General features: G+C 40.7%; 1 protein-coding gene across 36 annotated transcripts in view; it reads right to left on the bottom strand.

Annotated features, from left to right (window-relative positions):
- clasp2 (cytoplasmic linker associated protein 2) overlaps nt 1–25243 on the bottom strand; it is a 67488-nt gene that overhangs the window by 29442 nt on the left and 12803 nt on the right. For 31 of the 36 annotated variants that reach the window (XM_086279866.1, XM_086279902.1, XM_086279869.1 and 28 more), the window contains exons 3-8: nt 22322–22425; nt 21698–21789; nt 19719–19794; nt 18838–18935; nt 15128–15198; nt 608–748 (exon numbers count right to left, since the gene is read on the bottom strand). In XM_086279866.1, the coding sequence (XP_086135992.1) occupies nt 608–748; nt 15128–15198; nt 18838–18935; nt 19719–19794; nt 21698–21789; nt 22322–22425 (582 nt within the window). Of the gene's footprint in view, nt 1–607; nt 749–1842; nt 2040–7181; nt 7332–15127; nt 15199–15312; nt 15332–15812; nt 16130–16348; nt 16393–18837; nt 18936–19718; nt 19795–21697; nt 21790–22321; nt 22426–25243 lie in introns of those variants that run through there. The other 5 variants (XM_086279899.1, XM_086279898.1, XM_086279900.1 and 2 more) reach the window with 5 other exon arrangements.

Genomic DNA, 25243 nt, shown 5'->3' with positions numbered 1-25243 from the left:
ATTAAAATTTATTAAGAAGATGAAAACATCTTGTCTGAATTAATCAAAAAAATGTAATTAAGGCGCCAAACAACAACGACAGGGTCTAATTGTGGGGGACTACAAGTAATAATACTCATAACACCAGTCAGTAGTTATTAAATGATATCAAACCCACATCTAAGAGACAGAAAATAGTCTATATTAGGTTTATAATACATGATGTTACACAAATATCTCCCAGTGAAGGAACACAGACCAGAGAGTGAATGTTTCTCCTTGCACCTTAACTGCAAAGAGAGGTATAAGTAGCTGTATGTCTCAGTGCTTATATATAGTTATAAGGAGGGTGGATCACAGTTAGATCCAACAGTTTGCTCCTGTACACAGCCAAAGTAGATTTTGAATTTAAACTGCTTGATTTGCAGACTTTCAACTTTAACAAAAGGGATTTCCTTGCATCTGAGCAGAGAGTATAAGTCACAGTTCATCCTGAGACTTTCACCCACTGGCCCACTACCCATGTCGCTATCATGATATGCCAGACAATGTAATAAGCTTTGGACCATAAGTTGTTTCTCACACTGTCCTATCCACTGTGTGTGTAAATGTCAATTAATTTACGTACCTAGCTTGCCACCAGTAGCGCTGGGCCTACGAGCAGCGGACGACTCTGCAGGCTTTTTGGGAACTTTGGGAACCTTGAAGGCAGCTTGGGCCGAGGAAGAGCGACTTCCATCCACACTGTCGTCATCATCAAAACTACGATCTGTAAGGCGGAAGACAATGTGTAGCGTTAGCATCCAACCTGTGTGTAAATACAGTTGCAAAGGCTTTACAACATTACCTTGAAAAACACAAAACAAACAGCCTAAAAAAATTAAACAATTGTTTTATTTGCTTTCACAACATGCAATAAAATAATTTACTAATAAACATGTATACAGTCAATAAGATTACCTTAAAAACAAAAACAGAAAAGTCTGCATCCGCTTTCAGAAGCAAATATACTGAATCCCAATTTCTAAAAATCTAGACTAACATTTTTATTTGTTGAAACCTTTAAAACATTTCACATAACGTTGGCTTTTATTTGTCACTTAAATGTTAAGTATACAGAGGTTAAGGCCACTGGAAGACAATGCATGGTAGAGGGAAAAGTAATGGTTAGAAGCACAAAGAGGATGTAGCCTACCGAAAGCTAAGTCAGGAATCACTAAATCAATACCAATTACAAAAACCGCACTCAGTGGGAGAAATAAAAAAGCAAACCCTCAGACCTATACGATCACTTCAAAGGAGGAACGAAGCCAAATCTTCAAGATGTCCAACCTCTACACCACCAGTGACTGACAGAACTCTCCAGAGCCCAAACCCTCAATCTGCATGCTAGCACAAACTATGCTAGCTGTCCAGCTTGCATGAAACTTGAGAATGTCTGAAACGATGCTGCAGCATTTGCAACAATATGTGAGGGCAGACACACGCGTGCACACACACACGCACACAAGTTGACTGTGAAGATCAAACTGTTGGCATAGGAATGTAGTTGCGCTCCAGTCGCTCTGACAACCAGCTATGGAGAAATGCGCCAAAGCCACCACCCTACACCTTGACTCATACATCAAGTTATTTACATGCACACAGAGACACACGCAGTCGACATGCAAAATGAGTGACAAGCATGAATGTGTACGTATGAGCCTCATTCTCCAATGTTATGGACAGACGATTTTTTCAAGCTAGATAAATGTTAAGTGGACGTGTACAGACACACATCAACAGCCATGAACTGACATTTATGCACAGTCTTTGACACACAAACACACAGTCCAGCACACCCAGGTTCATCCTTCCACTCACAGTCACAGATGCGTTGGCAGATAAGTCGCCTCATGCTTCTGGGAGGGCGTGGTGTTGGGGTCCCTCACCTCTTCTCCAAACTGTACCCCAAAACAGGTACGTGCACACCACACGCACACACACACACACACACCTCACATATACTTTATGTGAGGTGTCTAAGGCTGCGCACGCACACACCCCTTACATCGCTGTCCGAAAACCCCTCCACCCATACAAGTGCCGGCATTTTCTTTCACTCCTCTCCCTCTCCTATCCCTCCCTCTCCCAGCCTCTCTCCTCCTTGTCTTAGCAGCCTCACAGCCAATCAGGCGGGAGGTGACATCATGTTGTTGCAGCCAGTGTGGAGGCAGGAGGATGAATGCGTGTGCGTGATGGGAGAGAAAGGGAGACACACACAGACACCCCAGGAATATTAACAGGGCTTCTCTATGTCACTGCCAGACCAGCTAACCTAAACTCATTACAACCACCAGACAGCACAAATGCTATCTTCTAGCATCCCCCCCCTCTCTCTTTCTCACCCTCACACACACTCACACACATCAACAACAACAACAACAACCTCTGAACACACTTTCTGTTGCTATATTTCTGTTTCTCCACATGCACAAAGGAACAAAGGATAATGGAACAATGATTAAAGGAGAGTGTTGACAAGGGGGGTACAAAGGGTGAACCACACCCCTCCATCTGAGGCCTTGACCCTCCCACACAAACATACACCCACAGAGCAGTTAACAGAGCCTGTAGACAGAGATGTTTTTGAGTTTGACTTTTTTAAACTTGAGTACTAAATAAACACAATTTTAAAATTATCTATTACGGTTGCAGCATCTTCATAATTACTTTGCTAACGGGGCGATTTTAGCTTTACAAAGCACGCACACATAAAAGTACATCTGTTTTTTTGAGACATCGTGTTAGAGAAAACTTTTGATTTTCCACTTGACAAAAGCAGCCACTTACTCTCAGTGAGAGCTCTACACGGTAATCCTCATAGTATGAGGCGAGAAGCTGCAGGTTCAACTAAATCTGCTGAAATCACAGGATCCATATAAAAAAAGAAATATTAAAAAAACAAACACAGCTTGCACACAGTGGTGCAGTTTTACTAATTTATTGTAGCATGCTCTAAATAGATAAACAGATAAACCTGGAGCCCCACAGAGTGCAAGCTGTAGATTTATTTTTATTCATTTATTGTTTTGACATTTGCAGTTGGCTTTTTTTTGGCTCTGCACCTGACTCATTTTGTGTGCATATGCATGACGTTTTCTAGTGTTCTATGTATGTATAAAAAAGAATTAACATTTTGACACCTTCAAAACCACCTTACCATTTTTGAAGTGTAGAACTGGGGCCTTATTAGCAACAATCGTTCTGGCTACCTAGCCATAATCATTGTGATACTGAATAAATTACTTTTTCCTTTTGCCAAAATGAGCAAAGTAAAAATGCAAAGTGAAAAAGTACATTTTCTGCATGGAGCACATAAACATCCTTGTAGCATCTTTTCGAGCAACAAGAAAAATAAACACCACCTATCACTGTAATGATGCATTAGAAGGCTTTATACAACAGCTTTCAGCTGTCAGAGGGGAAATTAGCTACAGAGACCAAAGTTGTTTTAAGCAAAAAATAAAAATATATTATTATTATCATTTAAACTGCAATGTTTACTGAACCTTTTGACAAATAACAAGAATAATGAATTAAATCTGAATTTGTATTTATGATTTAAAATTTCTATCATTTTTGCTACCTTTGGCATTTCTGTGCAATTTATTGCTTGAAATGTATGCTAGTTCTCACTGACTGCAGAAGAAATGCAAGAATATAGTGATGTTTATAATTGCACTGAATTATAAAAGCATGCATCATAAGTGAATTTTAATTGGTAATAAAACCCACGGCTGCATTACATTATAGCAGTACTACGACATGCATCACGGGTCTTCGCATTGATTATCAGCTCCTGCTTTTGTCTAGTCAGACCCCACGGGGGTAAATGTCACTGGGTGAAGGGCAGAGCAAAGACACCAGAGAGAAGAGGGAGGAGGGAGACTGAGAGGGAGAGATGGAGAGCGTGAATCTCCTCCACAGAACAGACTGCACACATGCTGTTGCCATGACGACCTGTGCAGACCAGCTTCAAACGAATTGAGCAGCAAAGGCGGGGGTGGGGGTTCACTATATCCCCAATTTGGTTTAATCAACAGTTGGGTTTACTGTTTATTAATTTACTACATGCTAGTTACATATCAGTACACAGAAACAATCACAGCATACTTAAACACAGTGAGAGACATCAGCCACACCATGTACCAGGCAGCGTTACCATGGAAACTCCAGGCCAAGCGCCCCTCCTCTCTCCATGTGGAGAGAAGAGTTAAAAAAAACCAACAAAAAAACCAAACCTGGAATAAAAAGAGAAGAGCGGACAACCAGCTGCAATGTGGTAACCGCCCAGAGAAAATCAAGAAATCCTAAAGTACAGAGATATTAAAACACCTCTACAGAAGCATGCAGCAAAGCAGCAATTTCCCAGTCGTTAATGTGTGTTACAAGCCAAAAAATAAACATGATTAGACATAAAGGAGTGCTCCCCTGTTTACTTGTCCCTGTCTAAAGAAAAAAAGATGAGAGAAAGTCTAGCCGAGACAGAGAGCTAATCTTAAGTCTTCCAGCAAAATTTGGGGGGCTTTTGACCACATGATGGCAGCACTGACTCTGCTCTAACCAAATTATTCTGTGGTTCAAACATCAGCAAACCACCTAAAAGGAAGCAGGATACAACACCCTGCTGATCAGAGAAGGACAGAGCATTTTTTTTATGCATATGCACCAAAAATAACATTTTAAAAAGGCAGTCATACCAAATCTTCAGAAAGCCTATTAACTGATTCACCTGAGATGAAGTTTGTGAATGTTTTTACATCAGATATAGGTATCCATATAACAGTGGAACGGTCTGCAATACTGGTGCACACTAGAGCCAAAAGCCCACGTAAAGCTTCATTTAGCTTTAGTGTCACATTGCTCTATGCAAACTTTGCTCTACCTCGCTAACAGATTGTGTTTGTGTAAAGGCAATGTCGCATATTCCTGCTCAGGCCCATGTGACAGCATGCAGAGTCCCACATAGAAGATGACACAAAATATCTTGACACTGCACGATCACTCATATGAGAGTGATGACAACTGGAAAGAAGAACACGAGCAGCACCGTGGTGTCTGAGACAAAAGCTGCTAAAAACTTTCAGCTCCAAAATAAACGAGCAGAAGTACGTATATAAAAAAAAAAGACTAATAAAAAACAAACAGCCAATCCTACAGACATGTTAAGTGAAAAGATAAACCACTGAACATACAGTGATTTAGATGCAAAATGGGATAATACTAGAAAAATACATACAATGGAAAGTGCAAATAAAAAGAAAATAACTTCCTTTGCTTCCATAGAATGACACTCGAAGTTTTTTTTATACATACTAACCATATATTTAATTGTAGCCATCAGTTTGGTAACATAAGAGGGTCAAATGCTTCACTTGCAACCAATCTGGGACAGAGAATGACTGAGCGAAAGGGGAGCAAAGGAAAATAAAGAGACACGTTTGAGGTTTAAGCTTCGATTCTCTAATAGGAGACAGGCTGCTCCATTTCCAGCCCAGCTCAGAGAAAATGATCTCATTAAAAGAAGACACATATACACAGACACTCAGACACACACAGGTATAATTTGAGTCCCAATTCCAAGTCGGGGAGAGGGATAAGCCATAATATTCAGAGGAAAGCTTTGCCATGACAATCAGAGTAGCTTGGAAACAGGGTCATGATTCCCTTTGCAGAGACTGTGATGCACTGAAGCAGAATGAGCATGTCTGCGTGTGTGTGTGTGTGTGTGTGTGTGTGTGTGTGTGTGTGTGTGTGTGTGTGTGTGTGTGTGTGTGTGTGAGAAAGAGAGTCTGTGAGTATGTGTGTGTCACTCCCTGTCAACACTGAAGTACTATGCAAGCAGAGAAAGCTGCTACTGATGGTCAGTTTGGGGCACTGAATATCATTGCTCTTCCTGTGTGTGTGTGTCTGTGCACAGGGCCAAATGTCATTAAATAAGAGCCGAGCACAGCACCATGGGCAATGACATGCTTTACTTTCCCAAGAACCAACATCAGAAAAAACCTCAAGTCACATGTTTACTAATGAATGAACAAAGGCCTGTTAGTCATGATCGATATCCCCTCTTTGCTTATGTGAAATTTTGACTTTTCTCAACAACTTCTTTTCATTCGCTTCAAAACAGGAACCCTATAACACAAAGCCACTGGTAAGATTTCTTCTCATGTTGTGCAATTTGGGGCACAACATGACACAAGGGTATGTAACCTGAAACTACCGGTGTGTTGCTGTGATGATGAGTTTCTTTGTTACCAGAAACTAAACTGCTTTGAAGAGAAGCGTTTTGTAATTCCATTCGGGTTGGGAAAATCTTTGGCATGATGAAGACAAAAACTACTAACTAACCCATACACAATGTGGGAAACAAAAGGGAGGGAGACAGATTTTTGGGGGGCTCTGCATACCGACCTACTAAACAACACAAAGTAACCTCATTTCAACATCATGTAAACATTTTTTTTGTTGTTCTCGCAAAAAAATTTAGCTACCTAAAGTAGAAGAACCCCACATTTGCAAAGCTCTACAATGGACCTTACTGTTGTAATTATTACTTTTCAAATCCAAGCACATTTGCACTATTTTCACATAACCACAAGTAAGTGAAAGGCTTCACCAGTAAGCCTGGAGATTGAGAGCTGGGGTGTTAACACAGAAGAACACTTGACCTGATATTACTACAAAAGAAAGAGTTTAAGAGAGAGGACAGAAAAGCAGAGACTGAGTGGCTACTTGAGTAAAGCCACACTAGACTTGAAGAGCACAGTGGGGAGAGGAAGCTGCAAGAAAATTGGATTGGGTGGATACGGTGCGGTGCAACTATGACCTCAGCAACAAGCTACAAAACTATAAGCATCTCTCAAAATTTTAAACAGCTCAGATTGGGTAGACCATTGCTCTTGCAGATGCGCACGATTGCAATAAATGCAGCATCATGGAAGCATTTGAGGACACCCCAGTTTTCCCCTCGCATGGAAGCACATGCACACACACACACCAAAGCACTTGGGGTGAAAGTGCAATGAGTTTAAGCTGATTTCAAATCTCAAACCATATGCTGGGCAGCTTTTGTGTGAGTGCCAGCATCCACAGCCAGATGAGATTAAACACACAACCATGGACAGCCGGGCACAAACACACACAGACACACACACACCTACCATTATCATCATCCCCAAATGCCATAGTTACAGCGTTATGGGTCAAATCCGCTGGTTTGGTCTGTATTCACTTCTGTCCCTCTGTTCTCGCCTTTGTTTTCTCCTCTGTTTCTCCCTCGTTTGTTCAATCTCTCTCTGTCATGATGAATCAGGGAGAGGCAGTGATAGGCACAGCGCTGTGACTCGGCTACTGCCAGAGATCTCTGTCAGCTTCCTCCCTCGATCCTCTGCCCTCCCTCCCTCGATCCTCTGCCCTCCTCGCGTCCCTCCCTCCTCCCCTCTATCCTCAGCAACAGCTGCCTCAAACCCCTTCAAAGAGAACGCCAAGAGCTGGCCTGAAAGCGATGTGGGGCAAGGGCAAGTACGAAGGCATTTGTGTGCCTGTGTGTATTTTGGCAGATGGTCTGAGCTTGTGTCCCTAACTTAGAGGTTGAGGAGTCTTTACAAACAAAAACAAACCTCATACTCACCACCATTCTGTGGCAGACGTGAAGCGTCAAACAAGAATTAAGAAAGCAGGAATGTGGTGAGAAAACACACTCCAAAGACACTTCATTATTCGACAAAAAGACTCACATTTATCTTTGCTGTACATAAAAATTTAACAGAATGGTAGATGCAACCACCTGTTACCTGTGAAGCTGGAAAATATGTAAGAGCAGAGTTCAAACATTTTGTGATTTCCAAAAAAAAAAAAAAAAAAGAGTTAGCTTTGGCACAAACAGAACAGCAGCAGTGGTTTTACAAGATGGAAACAAATTATTTTCACATTTCCACAATAAAGAGAAAGTAAAGGTGGCTCTACAGGCAGGACAGAAGTGAGACATGATTATCCCATTTCACATTAAACTATTACTAACCTAACCTAATGTAATTAAAGATAAACAGACAGGTATTAGCTGATGATGCAAAACTATCAAGTCATAGGATTTGGCAATTGCACTATTTTAACCCCTTTCTCTTCTATTTATCTTTGTAACATGTTTCAGATTATTTTTTCTCTGTATGAATGATGCTCATAGGTCTTTTTTGTTAGTCCAACTGAAACTAACCATTATTTTCATTATTCAAACACACGGAAAAACAAACACTTTACATTCACGGTTTCAAAGATCTCCTAGCCAAGTGTCTTGAAGATGATAAACATATCAGATTAAACAGATTAAATGATTAACAGTCTACACAACACTAAAGCAAAGACCTTTGGTTTTAGACTGTGATAAAACAAGGTATCTGGCACTTTTTATTTACTGCTAAATAATAATAAGGCTGCACTCCCACAATTGGTGCACTTTTCCAGTAGAACACCAAATCGAAGAAATTGAGCGCTCCCCAGATCAAATACTATAAAGTTCTTGCACGTGTCAGTCACAGCTGTTCCCTGCACTGCACAGCTTCAAGTTTCTGGGATGCAGCATGAACGAGTGACATTAAAAACAACAACAAAAACAGACCACAAATAACAGACTGCTGGAGGAAAAAAAAAAAAAAAAAAAAAAAAAAAAAACTAAGGTAGAAGGCAAAGGGTTTGTTTGGAGAAGCAGGCCACCATCTGCTGTGAAAACACTTCAGATTTAGGGCAATTTCTTGGTCATAATCATGTAGCCCTATTTACATAAAAAACATTAATCATGAAAAGCAGTGAAAATTAAAATTACTGTTTGTTTCAGCCTCATTAGGCAAGGAAAGGTATGCACCCAGAAAAGTACAAACAATGCCAACTGTGGCGTGACCAGCTGTAGTAGCTGAGGCATTACAAAGAAAGAAGCTTAAACACACTTGAGGTAGCAGCCAAGGCCAAACAGTGAACTTTAGCGTGTAGCTAAAGTTCACTGAGGTAAGCCTCTGCAATTACTTCCACTTCATGTTTACTCAGGGAGTTTGAAAATACGGTCAGTGCAAAAGTCCAGATTGTCAAGTTTTTAAAGCAAGAGAAGAAAACGAGTGGCAAAAAGGGTAAGAAGAATGGGTATATAGAGCAAAAAATGCAGTCACAACTAGGGATATTACAGAGATACAAATATAGAAATATCCATAAATTGGGCAACTACCTCAAAATTTAATCTAAGAGCAATTACAAAGTAACAACATGACACATTTGACATAAAATGTGGAAGATGATGCTGAAACTCTCAATACTTCATACTCTTAATTCTGTCATTATGAAAGCAACACGAGAGGCAACAACGTGTGATTTCAGTAAACCTAACACCTAACCCACAGAAATATGTAATATGTAACCCCAATCGCCACCTCCAATCTAAGATGCCCTAACCATAACTGTGACAATTCATAATGCAGACTGACAGCCAGGGCATTAGAGGACATATACCCCGAAGTATGTGTGTGCAAATGTTAGGGGTGGGGGAAAAAATCGATACTATGTAGTATCGTGATATTTTGTTTGCTAATAATGTAACGATACAGGGACAGCAGAAATCGATATTTTGTTACAAACAATTTTTCGTGAAATGGAACATGCTCTGACTTCAGAGCCTGTTGATCCTTTTTCTGAACAAGAATCCTGACATTCCTTCACTGTCCAAATGTGTTTAACTTTTTTTTGGGCAGCAATAAACATGACAGTTTACCTGTTTTAATTTAAGACACGTTTTATTTTAATTAAGTTTAAAACTTTTTTATTTAATGTAAAATTATATTTTGTTTTAATTTACTTTCAAATTCTTCAGTTGCTGAAGGGGCTGCATAGTTTTCATAAATTGCATAGTTCAGAATAGCTATAATTGTACCAGATGGTTGCATTCAGTTAAGTTGGACTAGACTGTAATACAAACCGTTCAGTTTGTCAACAATAAAACTGACTGAAATGAGAGAAAGACTGAGTGCGAGACTTTGACATTAGATAAAATGAATATTGATAAAGTTTACCTTTATGTACAGAATCTGAATATCGCAAAATATTTTAAAAAACTGCAATAATATCGTATCGTGCGTTAAGTATTGTGATAATATCGTATTGTGAGTTGTATGGTGATTCCCACCTCTAGCAAATGTGTTTCAGAGAAACAAAGCAGAGACCCTTTCACTTTCTCTCTCCTTTCCTCTGTCACTATTTGACACAACCCACCTGAAGATGTCATATTTTGTATTTAACCCCGTCAGCACGATGGCTGTGACAACCAAAACATAAACAGATGATTTTAGTAAGGCTGAGATTTTAACCTTTAATGACTGCACCAGAGACGTGCGATTCTTCTCAAAAGGTTTAAACCAGCCCACAGAAATCAGTATGGGGCTCTAAACTCTGCCTGAGTTTACCTATACTGGAAAGAAATAGAAAGAAGTTCCTATTCCCTACATTAAGATTGCTTATATTTCATAAAAATAATATGAATCTTATTGGACTCATTTTATTTTCTCATGGCCGTGGCCCCTTTCAAAAATTTAAATAAAATAAATAAATCACACAGTGATTCACCCTTAATGTAAACGCACAATTTTTAGTTTTAAATGTAGACAAATTTGACATTTTTCACTCTGCATGACTAACTTCCATAACATTTATGGTCCATATAGAAATCCCTTCATAGGGCACAAACCAAAACTGACTCCAAGCACCTAAACTTGAGCACGGCTTGACTGCAAACCCGGACTCTCATCCTGAGCCGAAGGTAGACAGACAAGCTTATAGAAACTAAATCAACTAAACACAATATTCTTGAAAGATTTCAGATATTTTATACTAGACTTAGACTGACCTAAAAGCTTAATTTACTTATCCCTTTCTTAATAATTTGATATTAAGAAAGACATAGAACACCCCCCAAACATGTGACATCAGGAGGTAGTTTGATACATTTTTAGTACTTTTGCACAACTCTGCTAAACTTGTGTACAAAATTTAACATTCACACTTTTATTTTAAGCATGTTTGACAATTTAGAGGTTTGGGCTGCTGAACACCCACCGACGTTCACTGCTCCACAACCTTTTTGATGCCCAGGACATGATCAGTTGCCTGACAGCCAAACAACCAATCACAGCTATTTTTTGTCACAGCCAGTTTAAATGAAAGCGAGAGTGCCAAACGAATAAATATTCTGTCTGGAAACAATCGCTGCTTTCATTCAGGGAAAAGCACATGACAGATGACAACAACGCAGAGTTAAAAACATTAACAATTCATCACAACAACTACACAATCACAAACCCAAATCACAACTTTGCTCCAAGCCCCGGGGAAGTGGGATTTTAAAAGTCAGACTCCCTTCATCTCACTTCGGCCCACAAAGACAGCAGCTAAAGCCTTACATTACATTTCCCTATGCCTCCCTCCAAGTAAACCAGCTGCAACAGCCTGTCAAGCACCAACTCCCTGCTGTAGCCGGTAGACAGATACAGTGACAGGACAGCCTGAAGGTATATCATCCAATGACAACCTCTGCCAGACACCAACAGCAAACCCAGCTGACCTCAAAGGGAGCACAAACTCAGCTTAAAGCCACACGTCAACTCAATTTGGTGGAGATTTAGAAAACATTTCAGTAAAATACTATTCATAATCTTGGAAACTTCATCGCTCTCATAATTTATAAAGTACTAAACAGTCTGTACACATCAGTGGTTCCCAAATGTGTTGGACGATCGCGTGACAATCACACATTATTAATGCAATTCGCAAATGAACAAAATGCAATGCATAAAATGTTAATTTTCCCCACCAGTACTTTGATTGCACTCATTCCCCGAACAGAAGCAAACTCTGTACCCTAAAAATATGATCAGAGACTTCAAAGGGAACCCCATTCTGTTCACACAGTTGCAGGGTGGTGGGAATTATGAGAGCGTGACAAATCAAAGGCCCTGACTGACAGAGAGGAGCTGACAGCAAAAATCTGCAAGGGAGGAAATACATCACTCTGTTGTTTGGAGCAAAATAAAAATGAACTGCCAGTGCAGACCACCCAGCACCTAAAGAAAGACTATAAGACAGCATTGTGAAAGCTACCTGCTTTATAGATTCAGGTAGACAGAGAATGTCAAGACATTTGGCCTGCTTCAAAAGAGCACTGGATGTGTAACAAGGCAATCGAAGCACAGTGTATACTTGCTGAGCAGCAATTAAAAAAAAGACAAAGAAATTTCTAGATGCTGCAAATGGTTTATCAAGAGGGCCTGCAGCAATGCATTCCAAAGAAGAGTTGATGGCATGTTTGACAGAGGCTGCTTTGCACAGATGATTAATAAGTGTGCCTTTGAAGATCAGCCCTGCCCTTTGCTGCCTGTTCAGAAGAATATGTTTAAAAACAAAAACCCACTGGTATACATAACCAGATTTTAAACTGACAAGCTATACTTTATATACTGATGATGCCTTTACTGGAACCCCCCATCAGCTTTTATACAGCTCCATGCTTCCAATTTTCCAATTATCAACACTTCCACAAGAGCTCTTATCAACCAGAAAGTAGATGCACAACCCAGAAAGATAAAGGCAAACTCCTGGTCTCTGCTTTTAGATGAGAACAATGCTTTTTGTGTAACTGAATAAGTTATCATACAGTGGGGCAAAAAAGTATTTAGTCAGCCACCGATTGTGCAAGTTCCCCCACTTAAAATGATGACAGAGGTCAGTAATTTGCACCAGAGGTACACTTCAACTGTGAGAGACAGAATGTGAAAAAAAAATCCATGAATTCACATGGTAGGATTTGTAAAGAATTTATTTGTAAATCAGGGTGGAAAATAAGTATTTGGTCACCTCAAACAAGGAAAATCTCTGGCTCTCACAGACCTGTAACGTCTTCTGTAGGAAGCTTTTCTGTCCCCCACTCGTTACCTGTATGAATGGCACCTGTTTGAACTCATCATCTGTATAAAAGACACCTGTCCACAGCCTCAAACAGTCAGACTCCAAACTCCGCCATGGCCAAGACCAAAGAGCTTTCGAAGGACACCAGGAAAAGTATTGTAGACCTGCACCAGACTGGGAAGAGTGAATCTACAATAGGCAAGCAACTTGGTGTGAAAAAATCAACTGTGGGAGCAATCATCAGAAAATGGAAGACATACAAGACCACTGATAATCTCCCTCGATCTGGGGCTCCACGCAAGATCTCATCCCGTGGGGTCAAAATAATCATGAGAACGGTGAGCAAAGATCCCAGAACCACACGGGGGGACCTGGTGAATGACCTGCAGAGAGCTGGGACCAAAGTAACAAAGGTCACCATCAGTAACACACTACAACGGCAGGGAATCAAATCCCGCAGTGCCAGACGTGTTCCGCTGCTGAAGCCAGTGCATGTCCAGGCCCGTCTGAAGTTTGCCAGAGAGCACATGGATGATACAGCAGAGGATTGGGAGAATGTCATGTGGTCAGATGAAACCAAAGTAGAACTTTTTGGTATAAACTCAACTCGTCGTGTTTGGAGGAAGAAGAATACTGAGTTGCATCCCAAGAACACCATACCTACTGTGAAGCATGGGGGTGGAAACATCATGCTATGGGGGCTGTTTTTCTGCCAAGGGGACAGGACGACTGATCCGTGTTAAGGACAGAATGAATGGGGCCATGTATCGTGAGATTTTGAGCCAAAACCTCCTTCCATCAGTGAGAACTTTGAAGATGAAACGAGGCTGGGTCTTCCAACATGACAATGATCCAAAACACACCGCCCAGGCAACAAAGGAGTGGCTCCGTAAGAAGCATTTGAAAGTCCTGGAGTGGCCTAGCCAGTCTCCAGACCTCAACCCCATAGAAAATCTGTGGCGGGAGTTGAAAGTCCGTGTTGCTCGGCGACAGCCCCAAAACATCACTGCTCTCGAGAAGATCTGCATGGAGGAATGGGCCAAAATACCAGCTACTGTGTGTGCAAACCTGGTAAAGACCTATAGTAAACGTTTGACCTCTGTTATTGCCAACAAAGGTTATGTTACACAGTATTGAGTTGTATTTTTGTTATTGACCAAATACTTATTTTCCACCCTGATTTACGAATAAATTCTTTACAAATCCTACCATGTGGATTCATGGATTTTTTTTTCACATTCTGTCTCTCACAGTTGAAGTGTACCTCTGGTGCAAATTACTGACCTCTGTCATCATTTTAGGTGGGGGAACTTGCACAATCGGTGGCTGACTAAATACTTTTTTGCCCCACTGTACATCAAGGCAGTGTGACTGCAGTTTGTTAAGTGACATTATAGATGGAAAAAACAACGGGAAACCACTGATTCATTGTTTTTGCTTCTAAATGATACTCTGTTAGCTCAGCTCAGAGGATGTGCTCATACCAAATACCAATCTCATACCTTTCTTTTCTCAAAATTCAAACTCTGTTTATCTTACTGGAACAGATACTAAAAAAAATGAAGTCCCATGGGAACTGAATAACCTATATTCAATATTTAAGTAAAGGCTTTCAGACACACACTTAATAAGCATCATGTCAGCTTCTAATACATATGTAAGTAGGGAAACCTCACATTTTCATTTGTGCATAGTGTCAAAAACTCCCTGAGGTGCTGCTTAACCCACTTTTATAACCTGAAAATTTAAGAGTGCAGAGTGAAATATTACTGTCAATATAATTACAATTCTCCAGGGTCAAACAACAATGGCTCCACAGACCACCTTACTGCTGGGGAAGGGAAAACTCAGCAGCAGCCTTCAGCTCAGGTTTGGTTCTGCTGAAGCACTTGCACGCACACATGGATGTGCACGCACACACAAACTCTAAACCATTAATCTTGTTAGGACCTCTTACAGGAGCCCATGGCAACAAACTGACACAACCACAAAAGCACATGCAGATTTAGACACACAAGCACAGGCACCCCCGCCCCTCAAAAAACACACACAATGTTGCTCCCTTATGAAACACACCCACTACATGACAACAGTAAAACCATCTTGACAATGTGACTCAACTTGGTGGCTATCCAATTCAAGTGTGGCAAAGTAAATGAGAAAACGCACTGACCGTGACTCGGGCTGAGAGCCATGTTGCCTGAATTCAAGGCTTCATCAAAACGAGCAAATATCGTCTGTAACCTGGAGAAAGAGAAAAGGAAGATTAGTAGTGTCGAGCACAGATATACAGTACAATGTTAATATCACCAAAGCTGTCAAACCAAACATATTTGAATGAAGAAATTAAGAAATTACAATAAAGTCCAGATTTAAAAAAAAAAATCTGAGCACCCCACAGAGATGTTTGACCAAAACACAAACAAGGTGCGAAGAATTCCAAATGAGACTCATCATCAAAATCAGCCGCAGAAGCAGCAGCAACATGTGGACAGTCTCCACGCCTTTCTGTCTGATTGTGGGTGGGTGTGTCTATTATGGCAGTCACACTCATGAAGCTGCAGCAGCAACACCCCAAGTGTCCTCTTATAACATCCTACTAGCATCAGACAGACACACATGAAACCACCAGCCAGGTCTGCTTAGTCATGTGATTAATAGGTAGCATTGTCAGCGTAGTAACAGGGCAGATATCCAGCACAAGCCAAAATAACTTGGTCATCCTCGAAATGCACAACTGGTTAGACAAAAACACAACAAAGACTAAAACACATGACCCCGAATAACATGCCTTTATGTCTGCTTTGCCGAAAGGTTAACCACGGATGGGCGCACACAACAATTAGAGCAATACACACCGTGCTCTGTCTCTGTCTTTTGGTGTCTGCTTGCCGGTCCACAACCGCCAGACAGCTAAGCAGCTTCTGATAAGTGACGATTAGCGTTGCAACTAGCTCCTCAGCCGTGCACCATTTTCACGTGGTTCGCTTTCTTTCATTAGCATTTTGTGCATCTATTTGTTTCAGCAAAAATCTAGCATTTAGTCTTCAGCACTGATTTGCATCAGTATTTCCCTGTGGGCTGATTAATAGCTTGCTGCGTTGCTACGCAATCTTGCATTAGCTCCCATGTTGGTGACACACTCTGGTCCTCAGCTCCCCTCAGCTCTTTGTATCCAACATGGTGCAGTGGCTCCGAGAGGGAGGGAGGGAGGGAGGAAAGAAGACGGGAAGAGAGGGAGGGAGCGTGTGTGTGAGAGGGAAAGAGAGAGGGGGGAAGCCAAACGGCGAGAGACCAAAGCATGCTACGGGCATGCGACAAAGCACCACCTACTGTCACGCATACACACTGTACACACAAACGCCAACTGAACAACCTAAACAGCAATACGTACAGTAAATTTCCAGGAAGCGTCTTTGTGTGTCTGTATGAGCAGGAGAGAGAGTCAAATGGGCCAGTTTGTGTGACAGACAGCAACGAGATTCAGTTACCCTTTACATAACCTCCCTCTCATACACAGACACACACGTACTCGTCAGAGGGGGAGGGGCTGTGTGGCTAACAGCAGACAGCGCTGCTCCTCCCCCCTCAGTGTCTCGCCTTCTCATCCCACTTGCACATGTTCCCTCCCTCTTCTTATTTCTATCTTTTATCTTTTTATCGCGGCCATTGATAAACACCTTTGTCCAGCAGAGGACTCATGTCCTTCAGGTAACTCATCTCCAAATCAAACCACATGAGGCAGGCCTGATGAATGCTTACTCAACCAGCATTTGACCTACTTATAGGAAGCTGCTGTCAGATGGTAGCCCCTTGTTCTTACCAGTAATGGACCCAAGATTACAACTGTACTTCCAGACACAACGCCAGTAAATAAGCCAACTGTAAAATTAAGTTCCACTTTCAGGTTTCTTCATGCACCATTATGTCATTTGAAATAGGTTTGTAATTTCAATCTAAGTCCCATTCACAACACCTGATCACCAAATCCAAGAAGTGTTTTGGCTCGTGTCAGCAGGTTTAACCTGTGTCTAAACATCTGATCTGAGGTCATACGATATGCACATCTATATGTTTATTTCACTGAAAATTGATTAGATGAAATTACTTATTATGAATTATTTCAAGTTAGAACTGGAACATTTTGAGACTGTTGTAAGGGGGGGAATGTATTTAATTATACAGATAATCCCATCAAAATTCAGTGTCTCATTTACAACAGAGAGCTGTTTCAAACAGAAACTTAATTTTGGGAAATAGCTTTTAACCATTTATCTGGCACAGTCCAAAAGAGGTTTCAGATTGTAATAATCACTTGCCTCCACGTATCTTTAAAAATGTGTGCTTGTTTGGTATTTAAGGGATGTGGACATACTCATCCAACAATTATTCCTCTTTTATGACTTCATCTTTCTGTCCATTATCTAATGCCAACTCTGCAGAGTTGATATGTCATCAAGTCAGCAAGATCCTGGCCAGAGCTTTGCTTTCCACTAGGTAACCCTTTGGGTTGCTCCATATGAAATCAATTATTAAATAAACAAAACAATTTAAATTGAATTTTTTTTAAAAATCCCACTGTACAATAACATTAGTATATTAGTTATATTAAGTTACAACCCCTCAAATTATAGGGGTGGACATTTTTGTACTTTATAATTTGCGTTTGCGTTATTTTTTCCAAGCATTACACGACACTTGGAGTGGTTGTGAAACTGATTTGGCTGCAGTTTTTAAACAGAGCTTTAATGTGTTTTCACTCTGAAACTTTCACAACGATACCTACTGTAATGTTTTGAAGCCTCAAAAATTAATTAGTAAATAAATGCATAACACAATTTTAAAAGCACAAAATTCTCACATACCTCTATGGGTCTGTAACTCAGACAACTTTCATAACATGAAGGTAAAAATTTAGCATGGCTTCATTAAACATATGAACAAAAAACACACAATGCAATTCCAACAGCTTTGCTCCAGGTTTTGTACTAAGGCTATTTGACTATAGCTGACCTGAAGCTGACTGAAACATCACAAATGAAATTAATGAGAGTTTTGATCAGTAAAACTGCAGTATTGTAGATATTCTCACCCCTATTCTTATACAAACTATACAAAGTAATAAAAACTGGTTTGGGAGATTCGCGATACATACAATACATATATATATATATACACACATATAAAATTCACGTGCAGAATTCAGTAATAACTATACACATCTGTTCAGGAAGAACAAGCGCAGGCTGTAAATCACTGCATCTGTCAGGCCTCTGATATTTAAATGAAGGCAGACAGCCACACCACTCTGTAAATCCCACACATTCAGACAGTGTGTTTACACTGGAGACGGACTGGCTTAATATGCACAGCACATGACACATGACCACAGCCAGCATTCACAGACGCAAGAATCATACTGAGCAGATACAGCACTGGCCGTTGCTCGACTCTCACACATGGGAGAAAGCAGTAAAAAGGGGGCAGAAAGAAGGGGTCATTGGGTGCTCAGAATAACCTTCAACCCTGCACATGTAGCCAGGACGACCAAAGCGGGACAAACCCCCACATTAAACCTCTTCTGATGACTCGAACACAGTTTTTCCAGTTTTTACCCCCATTTCTGTTACTCCACCCAACGCCTTTGTACCCCGTGGCTGCACCCTCTCACCCTCCTCCCTCATTCAGTCGGCATTGTGCTCTGGATGAAAGTGCCTCTGTGTGTCTGAAGGGCAGAGTGGTGCATGGTGTGGCTTGGGACAAACTGAGTGCCAAGGCCACGGGACTCCATAGAAACACAGGCAACAACAAACTCAAAAAATAAATATAAAAATAACAATAATTTAAAAAAAAAAAATACTACGAAAAAGAACAAAAACTCACCGTGCAGCTGGAAGTCCTCTCTTTCCAATGTCTGCTCTGACCTTCTCTCCAACGTGACGATAAACATCCACCAGCGTTGTTATTGATGCCTCACGTACCTAAACAGCAGACGTTCACCAATTTAATAACCCTCCACATATAAACACATGGAAAGAGATTCAAGTGATGGGTTAACTAGCACACTATAAAAAAAATGATCTTTGTGTTTGTTAAGACTGAGATCGATTCTCCCTCATAATTCGACAAAGATTAGACTCATGCTCATAGACTAAGAGACGCAAACATGCAAACACACTAAAAACTAAACCCGTGAGAGCCCATACTCTTCCCTCCTATGGGAGCCATATGATTTGCTAGTTATTGCTGTAAACACTGTTGTGATTGGCTACAAAGATATTGTTGAAGGGATTCTTAGCACCCAAGGGTAGGCAGGCCTTTCTAGGATGTTGATTGGCCAGGACAGTATGTGGGTAGATAATCATTGGGTAGAAGATAGAAGCAGATTTCAGCTTTGGGGTGCAACTCTGCAGGAGGTTAAACCAACCTCTCTCTATTCCTCACACACACACACACACACACACACACACACACACACACAGCTAATACTCTTGTGTGGTTTAACAACTGGGTGCTCATGATTCAGCAGTGAAGCTGGGTGGTGGGTACAGAGCCCATCTCCTCACTAATAACAGTAATAATCACAGAGCTGCCTTAAGATGAAACCCAACACACTTTGACTGCTGAGAGCTGAACAAAAAGGCTTATCGACAAACTGGCTCAACAAAAACAATGACGAGCCACGCGCAGTCAAAACAAACACACACAAAAAGGTACAATTTTCCCCACCATCATGTAATCATGTATAACACTGCAGCTCTTACCTGTGGGTTTTGGTCTCCTGTCAGCGAGCAGAGATGAGGAACTATTTTACTGAGGCTCAGCGGTTGGGCTCCATACCTGAGAGTGTGAAACAGAGGCACAAGAGGAAACGTAAAAGAGAGGTGACAGTTGCCAGTGATAAATATAATTATCTGGTGTTCTTTTATAATGGAAATCTTGCTCCGCTCATTGAAAATATTTTTAGAAATTTGAAAAATATATCTATTCTAAGGCAGACTGATATTTTAGTAGCCTGTTATAAGCTACAAACACTATCTACAAACCACACACACACACACGCCTCAGAAATTTAACATCACACAAATATAAAAAACATTAGTAGACAAAGATCGTTTCTTAATTTCTTCTGTTTTGTCCATTCCAGTTATGTAAAAGAATCCCCCCCCCGTCCAAAAAAACAAAACAAACCCCAAACAAACCCACGCTTAGCTTTCAGAGCACTAACTGCAATACCATGCACTGTTGGTGTTTTCACAACTCTCTGAAACTCCACTGATGGGCTGGAGCACCAGAGAGCACCCCTAATAAGATGAAAATAAAAGCTGCAATAACGTCTTAATTATTTACATTGACCCAGTCCTCTAAGAGGACAAGTGGACCAAAACCACACCCTCCATGCACAACAGACCCACCTGATCCACTCACCCTAGAAGTAAAGAGCTCAGGTTTTAAACTTTTAACCTGTCTGTATGTTCACTGTGTACTTAACAAAAAATAGAAATAAGTGAAAACCCAGAAGCAGCCCATTTCTATGCCATGTTTTACTCATTCTACTCACTCATTATGGATGCCCGGGTACGTAAAGCACACATGCTCAGTGTATCTATTACATAGCAGCTTAGCATTTAGCACAACAGTGTCACCTTCCATTAGCAAAAAGATGCTAAAATTAGCACAGCAATTCTAATAGTCTAAATTTGCTCTGTGTGTGGGTGAGCTCAAGGTGGAAAACAGAGTAAAGGCCAAACCACACAGATCTCGACTGCTGAGAACAAGCAGCAACAAACAAGTACCTGTACAGACAGAAGTGTCCCTGTAGTCCTACACACACAACCTGTCGTAACTACAACCTGCCGTCCAACACCTTACTGCCCAAATCTGAATAAAAACCAATTGCAATGAAATCAAAAAGGTTAAAACCCATATTTATTTGAAAACAGTAGAAATGCAAGAGATAAAAGACTACAACTGAGCAATGTTATTTTTTTGCTTTTGTTTTTTTTTAAAGGTCATTTTTTACCCCTCTGCCTCCCAGCAAATTTCAAATTCCTATGTTGCTTTCTTCTCATTTACTGCAGTGACAATATTGACAAAAAACCTGACCTCTGACCTTGAGGTCAAGGTCACCGGGATTGAAACTCTTCTGAGATTTTTAGTAAATGCACATATTGTTTATGTTTGAAACATCTATGTGACCTTGTTGTCAAGTCATTGCATTCACAAACTTAGCTATCCATGCCACCCGTCCGCCTGGAGGGGTGACGACAATACCTCAAACAAGCCACACTTAAAAAGAGTTTGTAAACAACTCAATTTTAGTAACTGATATTTTGTCTTTAAAACTGCATCCTGCTCTAGTCTCATAACATATTTTGAAAAGGGACAAGCTAGTGGTAGGTGGGGAAATGGGAAGAAATGTGCACCACCTCAGAGTCACACAAACAGTTAAGAGGATTAATCCTGGAAAGTCGGAACATGTGTGCTCCTTGAGCAAACAAAATAGGTCATGGAAGGTGGTGGTAATAGCTCTGTGCAGCCCTCACTGAGCCAAACACTTACTAACAGAGCTTGAAAGCAGCGTAGGATTGCATAATCTGTGTTATATTATCCACCACATTATGAACTTACTTAAGGATTAAAATATGAGATTTAACACACAGAGAACAAAAAACATTGCCTATGCTTAATAAACTTGCCATTTCATTCTGGGAGCATTACAGATAAAGGAGAAGTTACTCACATGTTGAGCGTGGCACTGAGACAGAGGCAGATTCCTTCTCGAGAGCGGAAGTTCTTGTGCTTTAAACCAGGAAGCAGCCTTTCCCAAACATACTGCATGAAGGAGAACAAGAAGGATAAAAGTGTGAGCAAGAGTAAGAGAGAAAAAAAAAGAAAAAGAAGGGGTGTCAGTAGGTCATCATCATCATCAACTCATCATTGGATGAGCAGTTTATGGAGTACAGAAGAGGGCACAATCTATGGAGATGAGCACGTGAGGCATGTGTAAATAAAACAAAGCATTATGGAGTAACTTGTGTAATTCCTCCAATATCCACAAGAGGGGGTGGATAGGTAGAGTGCAGGCCCTCTGTAGTTTTTTTTAATGCATTACTAATATGGAGGTGGCTTTAATTTGCCTGTATTTTTTTCTCTGCTGTGTCACATTTTTAGAATAACTTTTTCTAGAATAACTACAACTCAATATACATGTCTTGTATAAAATTTAAATGACATTTGACAAAACTGTCTTCATCTTACATGTGGTACACTGGAGGATTTACCTGTTTAGGCAATGATGTGTGTGTGTGTGTGTGTGTGTGTGTGTGTGTGTGTGTGTGTGTGTGTGTGTGTGTGTGTGTGAGACCATTGGTGAGGCAGTCTGTTCCATGCAGCGAAGGATGAGGGCTTGGCTGTTCTCCCTGACCTGGTCCTTGCCATCACCCAGCCTGTCCACCAGGGCCGGCAACACTACACACACAGAGAAAGGGAGTGGGTGGTGAGTAAGAGTCTATGAAAAACAGTTCACTGTGCATGCCGCACATGACACCGAAACTCTACAAGATTTAAAAGCCAAAGATATTTAAGACAAACAAAAAAACATTGCTGTACAAAGTTGAATGTTCATGCTTAATATCATATCAGTGTGTCTGATAAAAAAGGGGAAAAAAGGAAAGAAAGCTTAAGTAATACAACCATCAACACCGTAGCTTTGACTAGAAAAGGGGAATGAGAGGGCAGCAAATAGGAAATGGACCATGGCTAAAATAATGTCAAATGCCCCCGTGTCAGAGAGGCTGATGTAATGCAGTGACAAAAGAAAGCCCTTTCAATGCTGGAAAACCAAGCTATGAGAACTGCAAGTTACTCCAATTCTCCCAATTTAGGAATAATAATCTTTGTACATCTGTACTCTGAAATTGTTTTTTTGCTAATAATTATTAGTCCCTTTCCCCAAGCCTATCAGGTCTGTGGGGGGTAAAAAATTCCAATCACCACAGTTTGTATGTGGGTGTGTGTAGTGTATTTGGATGACATGGTTTGTGTGTGTGGCATGTGCGTGTGCAGTCTAGCTGCACCCTGTTTGACAGGACTAAGCTATAAATAAATCAAATATGGATATTTATTTATAAACATTCATATTATTTTATGCAAAAAAGGTCAACAGGTCTACTACCAGGACAAAAACACTCCACCAGCTCCCAAACTTTTCCAAAGCAAAATAAGAAAAGGAAAAAGCAAACAAAAAGGACAAACCTCACAACCTTGTCCACGCTTCCATCTCCATTAACCCCTCATCAACCCCACATACCTGCTCATACTCACAACAATAACAAACTACTGCAACTTAAACAGTGACACTAATTCATGACGTACTAGTGTACAAGCACAGTACTGCATTTTTAGAACACCAACGATAAAATATGACACCAACCTCTGATGATGTTATCGAACAAACGTGCTGTTAAAGTTAAATAAATTTTGTTCTATCACTAGCTATCACAATTTGCCCCACCCAACAAATGGATGGGATTGGTGCACTGCTATGCAACATAACCCTGGGCTGTCCACGGCTTTGAGACTGTCATTGGTGCACTGCAATTTCAAGAAAGAAAAAAAAAGGAAAAAAAGGCAGGACTTTTTTATTTAGCAGTGGAGGTCAATGCTACAGAGGCTTTGGATACACTAGTTGTCTTGTTTAGTTGGGTCACTTCATTGTTATTTTAATTAGTTGGATTTGTTGCAAAGAAATACAACATACAATAAAACCAACCTTTAATTTAAGTTAAAAACTGCCACATACATATAATCTTACAAATATATTACGTTACCTTTGCAAATGGTAAATACAAATTTACACAGATGCACCTCAATTTATTTTGAGTTTTCACAACACAGATTGGACTGATCAGCTCTTTGGTCAGTAAACTACGATCCTACCAAATTTCTCAACTGTTGGACAACTGATGGTTGGACAACTGTTATGGTTACACTCATAATGAGAAAGACAGTACATCAATAACCTTTCAGCCAAAAAAAACAAACAAACAAAAACAAAACAACCCCAAACACTTTTGCAGCAGTTTTCATTTTAACAGCTCAGCTACCACCAAGCCATATCCTCTGAAAACTGTAAACCAACTTGTCTGTGTTAGAACATTTAACACTTCAGCCAATGAGTGTCAGAACTGATATATTTCCAAATGTTTAATTTTATAATACCTTTTTTTTTTTTTTTTTTTTAAAGAGCACACACATCCAGCAAGAGTTTTACTAACTCCATCATCCAAGGGCAGAAGCTGCTCCTCCTAAACCAACTAGATATGAAGCCTACTCCCTTACAAAAGGAAAAAGGGCTCAGAGTCATATGTTATGATTTCACTTCCCTTTCAGTGAATTCACTTGGAACAAAACATACAGTTTGAGATATTACAACGACACGTCCTGGCTGAAGACACCTCGAGTCACGCATATGACCTGTGAAGACATATGCGAGGCCTCCGCCTGCACATGTACCCCTCTGATCACAGTCACCCCTCAGTTGTTAGACTCTGGCTGGCTATCTACTGCAGGTAAACTCTTTTGTCCACAGACTCTAAGTCAGGCCCTGTTGATGTTAGCCAAAACTACACAGTTGGCATGTCGGCCACATGTGAAATGTTAACTGCATGTTTTGTTGCCAGGTTCGGTGCTAAACCTTGGACAATATCATCCCCAGGTGTGATACGAATCCAAAGCCAGAGCTGGCTCTCACATGGCTGCAGTTCTGCCATCTATCCCCAAGAGAGCAACACATCTGCTGCTGTGGTTACGCTGCTGTGAATACAGCCTCCAAGCAAAGGTCCACCTTCAGGGCTCCAGAGAGACCTGACGCCTCAAAGGAACAACCTTCAGTCCTCTTAGCTATGGGACAGAGTTGAGAGGGGCTCCAGCAGCAGGGAGACACTCCTTCCTCCTATCTGTTGTTTTAGAAGGCACTACAGGTCGCTAGTCATCTCTGCACACTTTTGTTTGACTCTGTTATTTGAATGCTAGATTGTGGCCTTTCTGCTGGGTCTGCCATGCCCCAGGGTGCTGGTGGTCCAACTTCAGTTCAATGACTGCTCTGAGGGCCATGTATACATGTCTTGTACTGAATACGTTGAATCGAAATAAAATGTTATGACAATAACTTTTGTTCCCTGAAAAAGAGGACCATGATACAACATCAAAGCCCTTTTTCCATTAGTTTTTACTCGGATCAGCTCGACACAACGTAGTATGACTCACCATGACTCGTTTTCCATTA

Source organism: Aulonocara sp. 'chitande type north' Nkhata Bay, linkage group LG22 (genome assembly GCF_057382095.1).
Source record: "Aulonocara sp. 'chitande type north' Nkhata Bay isolate Kocher_YH1m ecotype deep benthic linkage group LG22, A_spYH_male_GT1.1, whole genome shotgun sequence".
NCBI lineage: Eukaryota > Metazoa > Chordata > Actinopteri > Cichliformes > Cichlidae > Aulonocara > Aulonocara sp. 'chitande type north' Nkhata Bay.
This window is presented reverse-complemented; position numbering and strand designations above follow the sequence as displayed.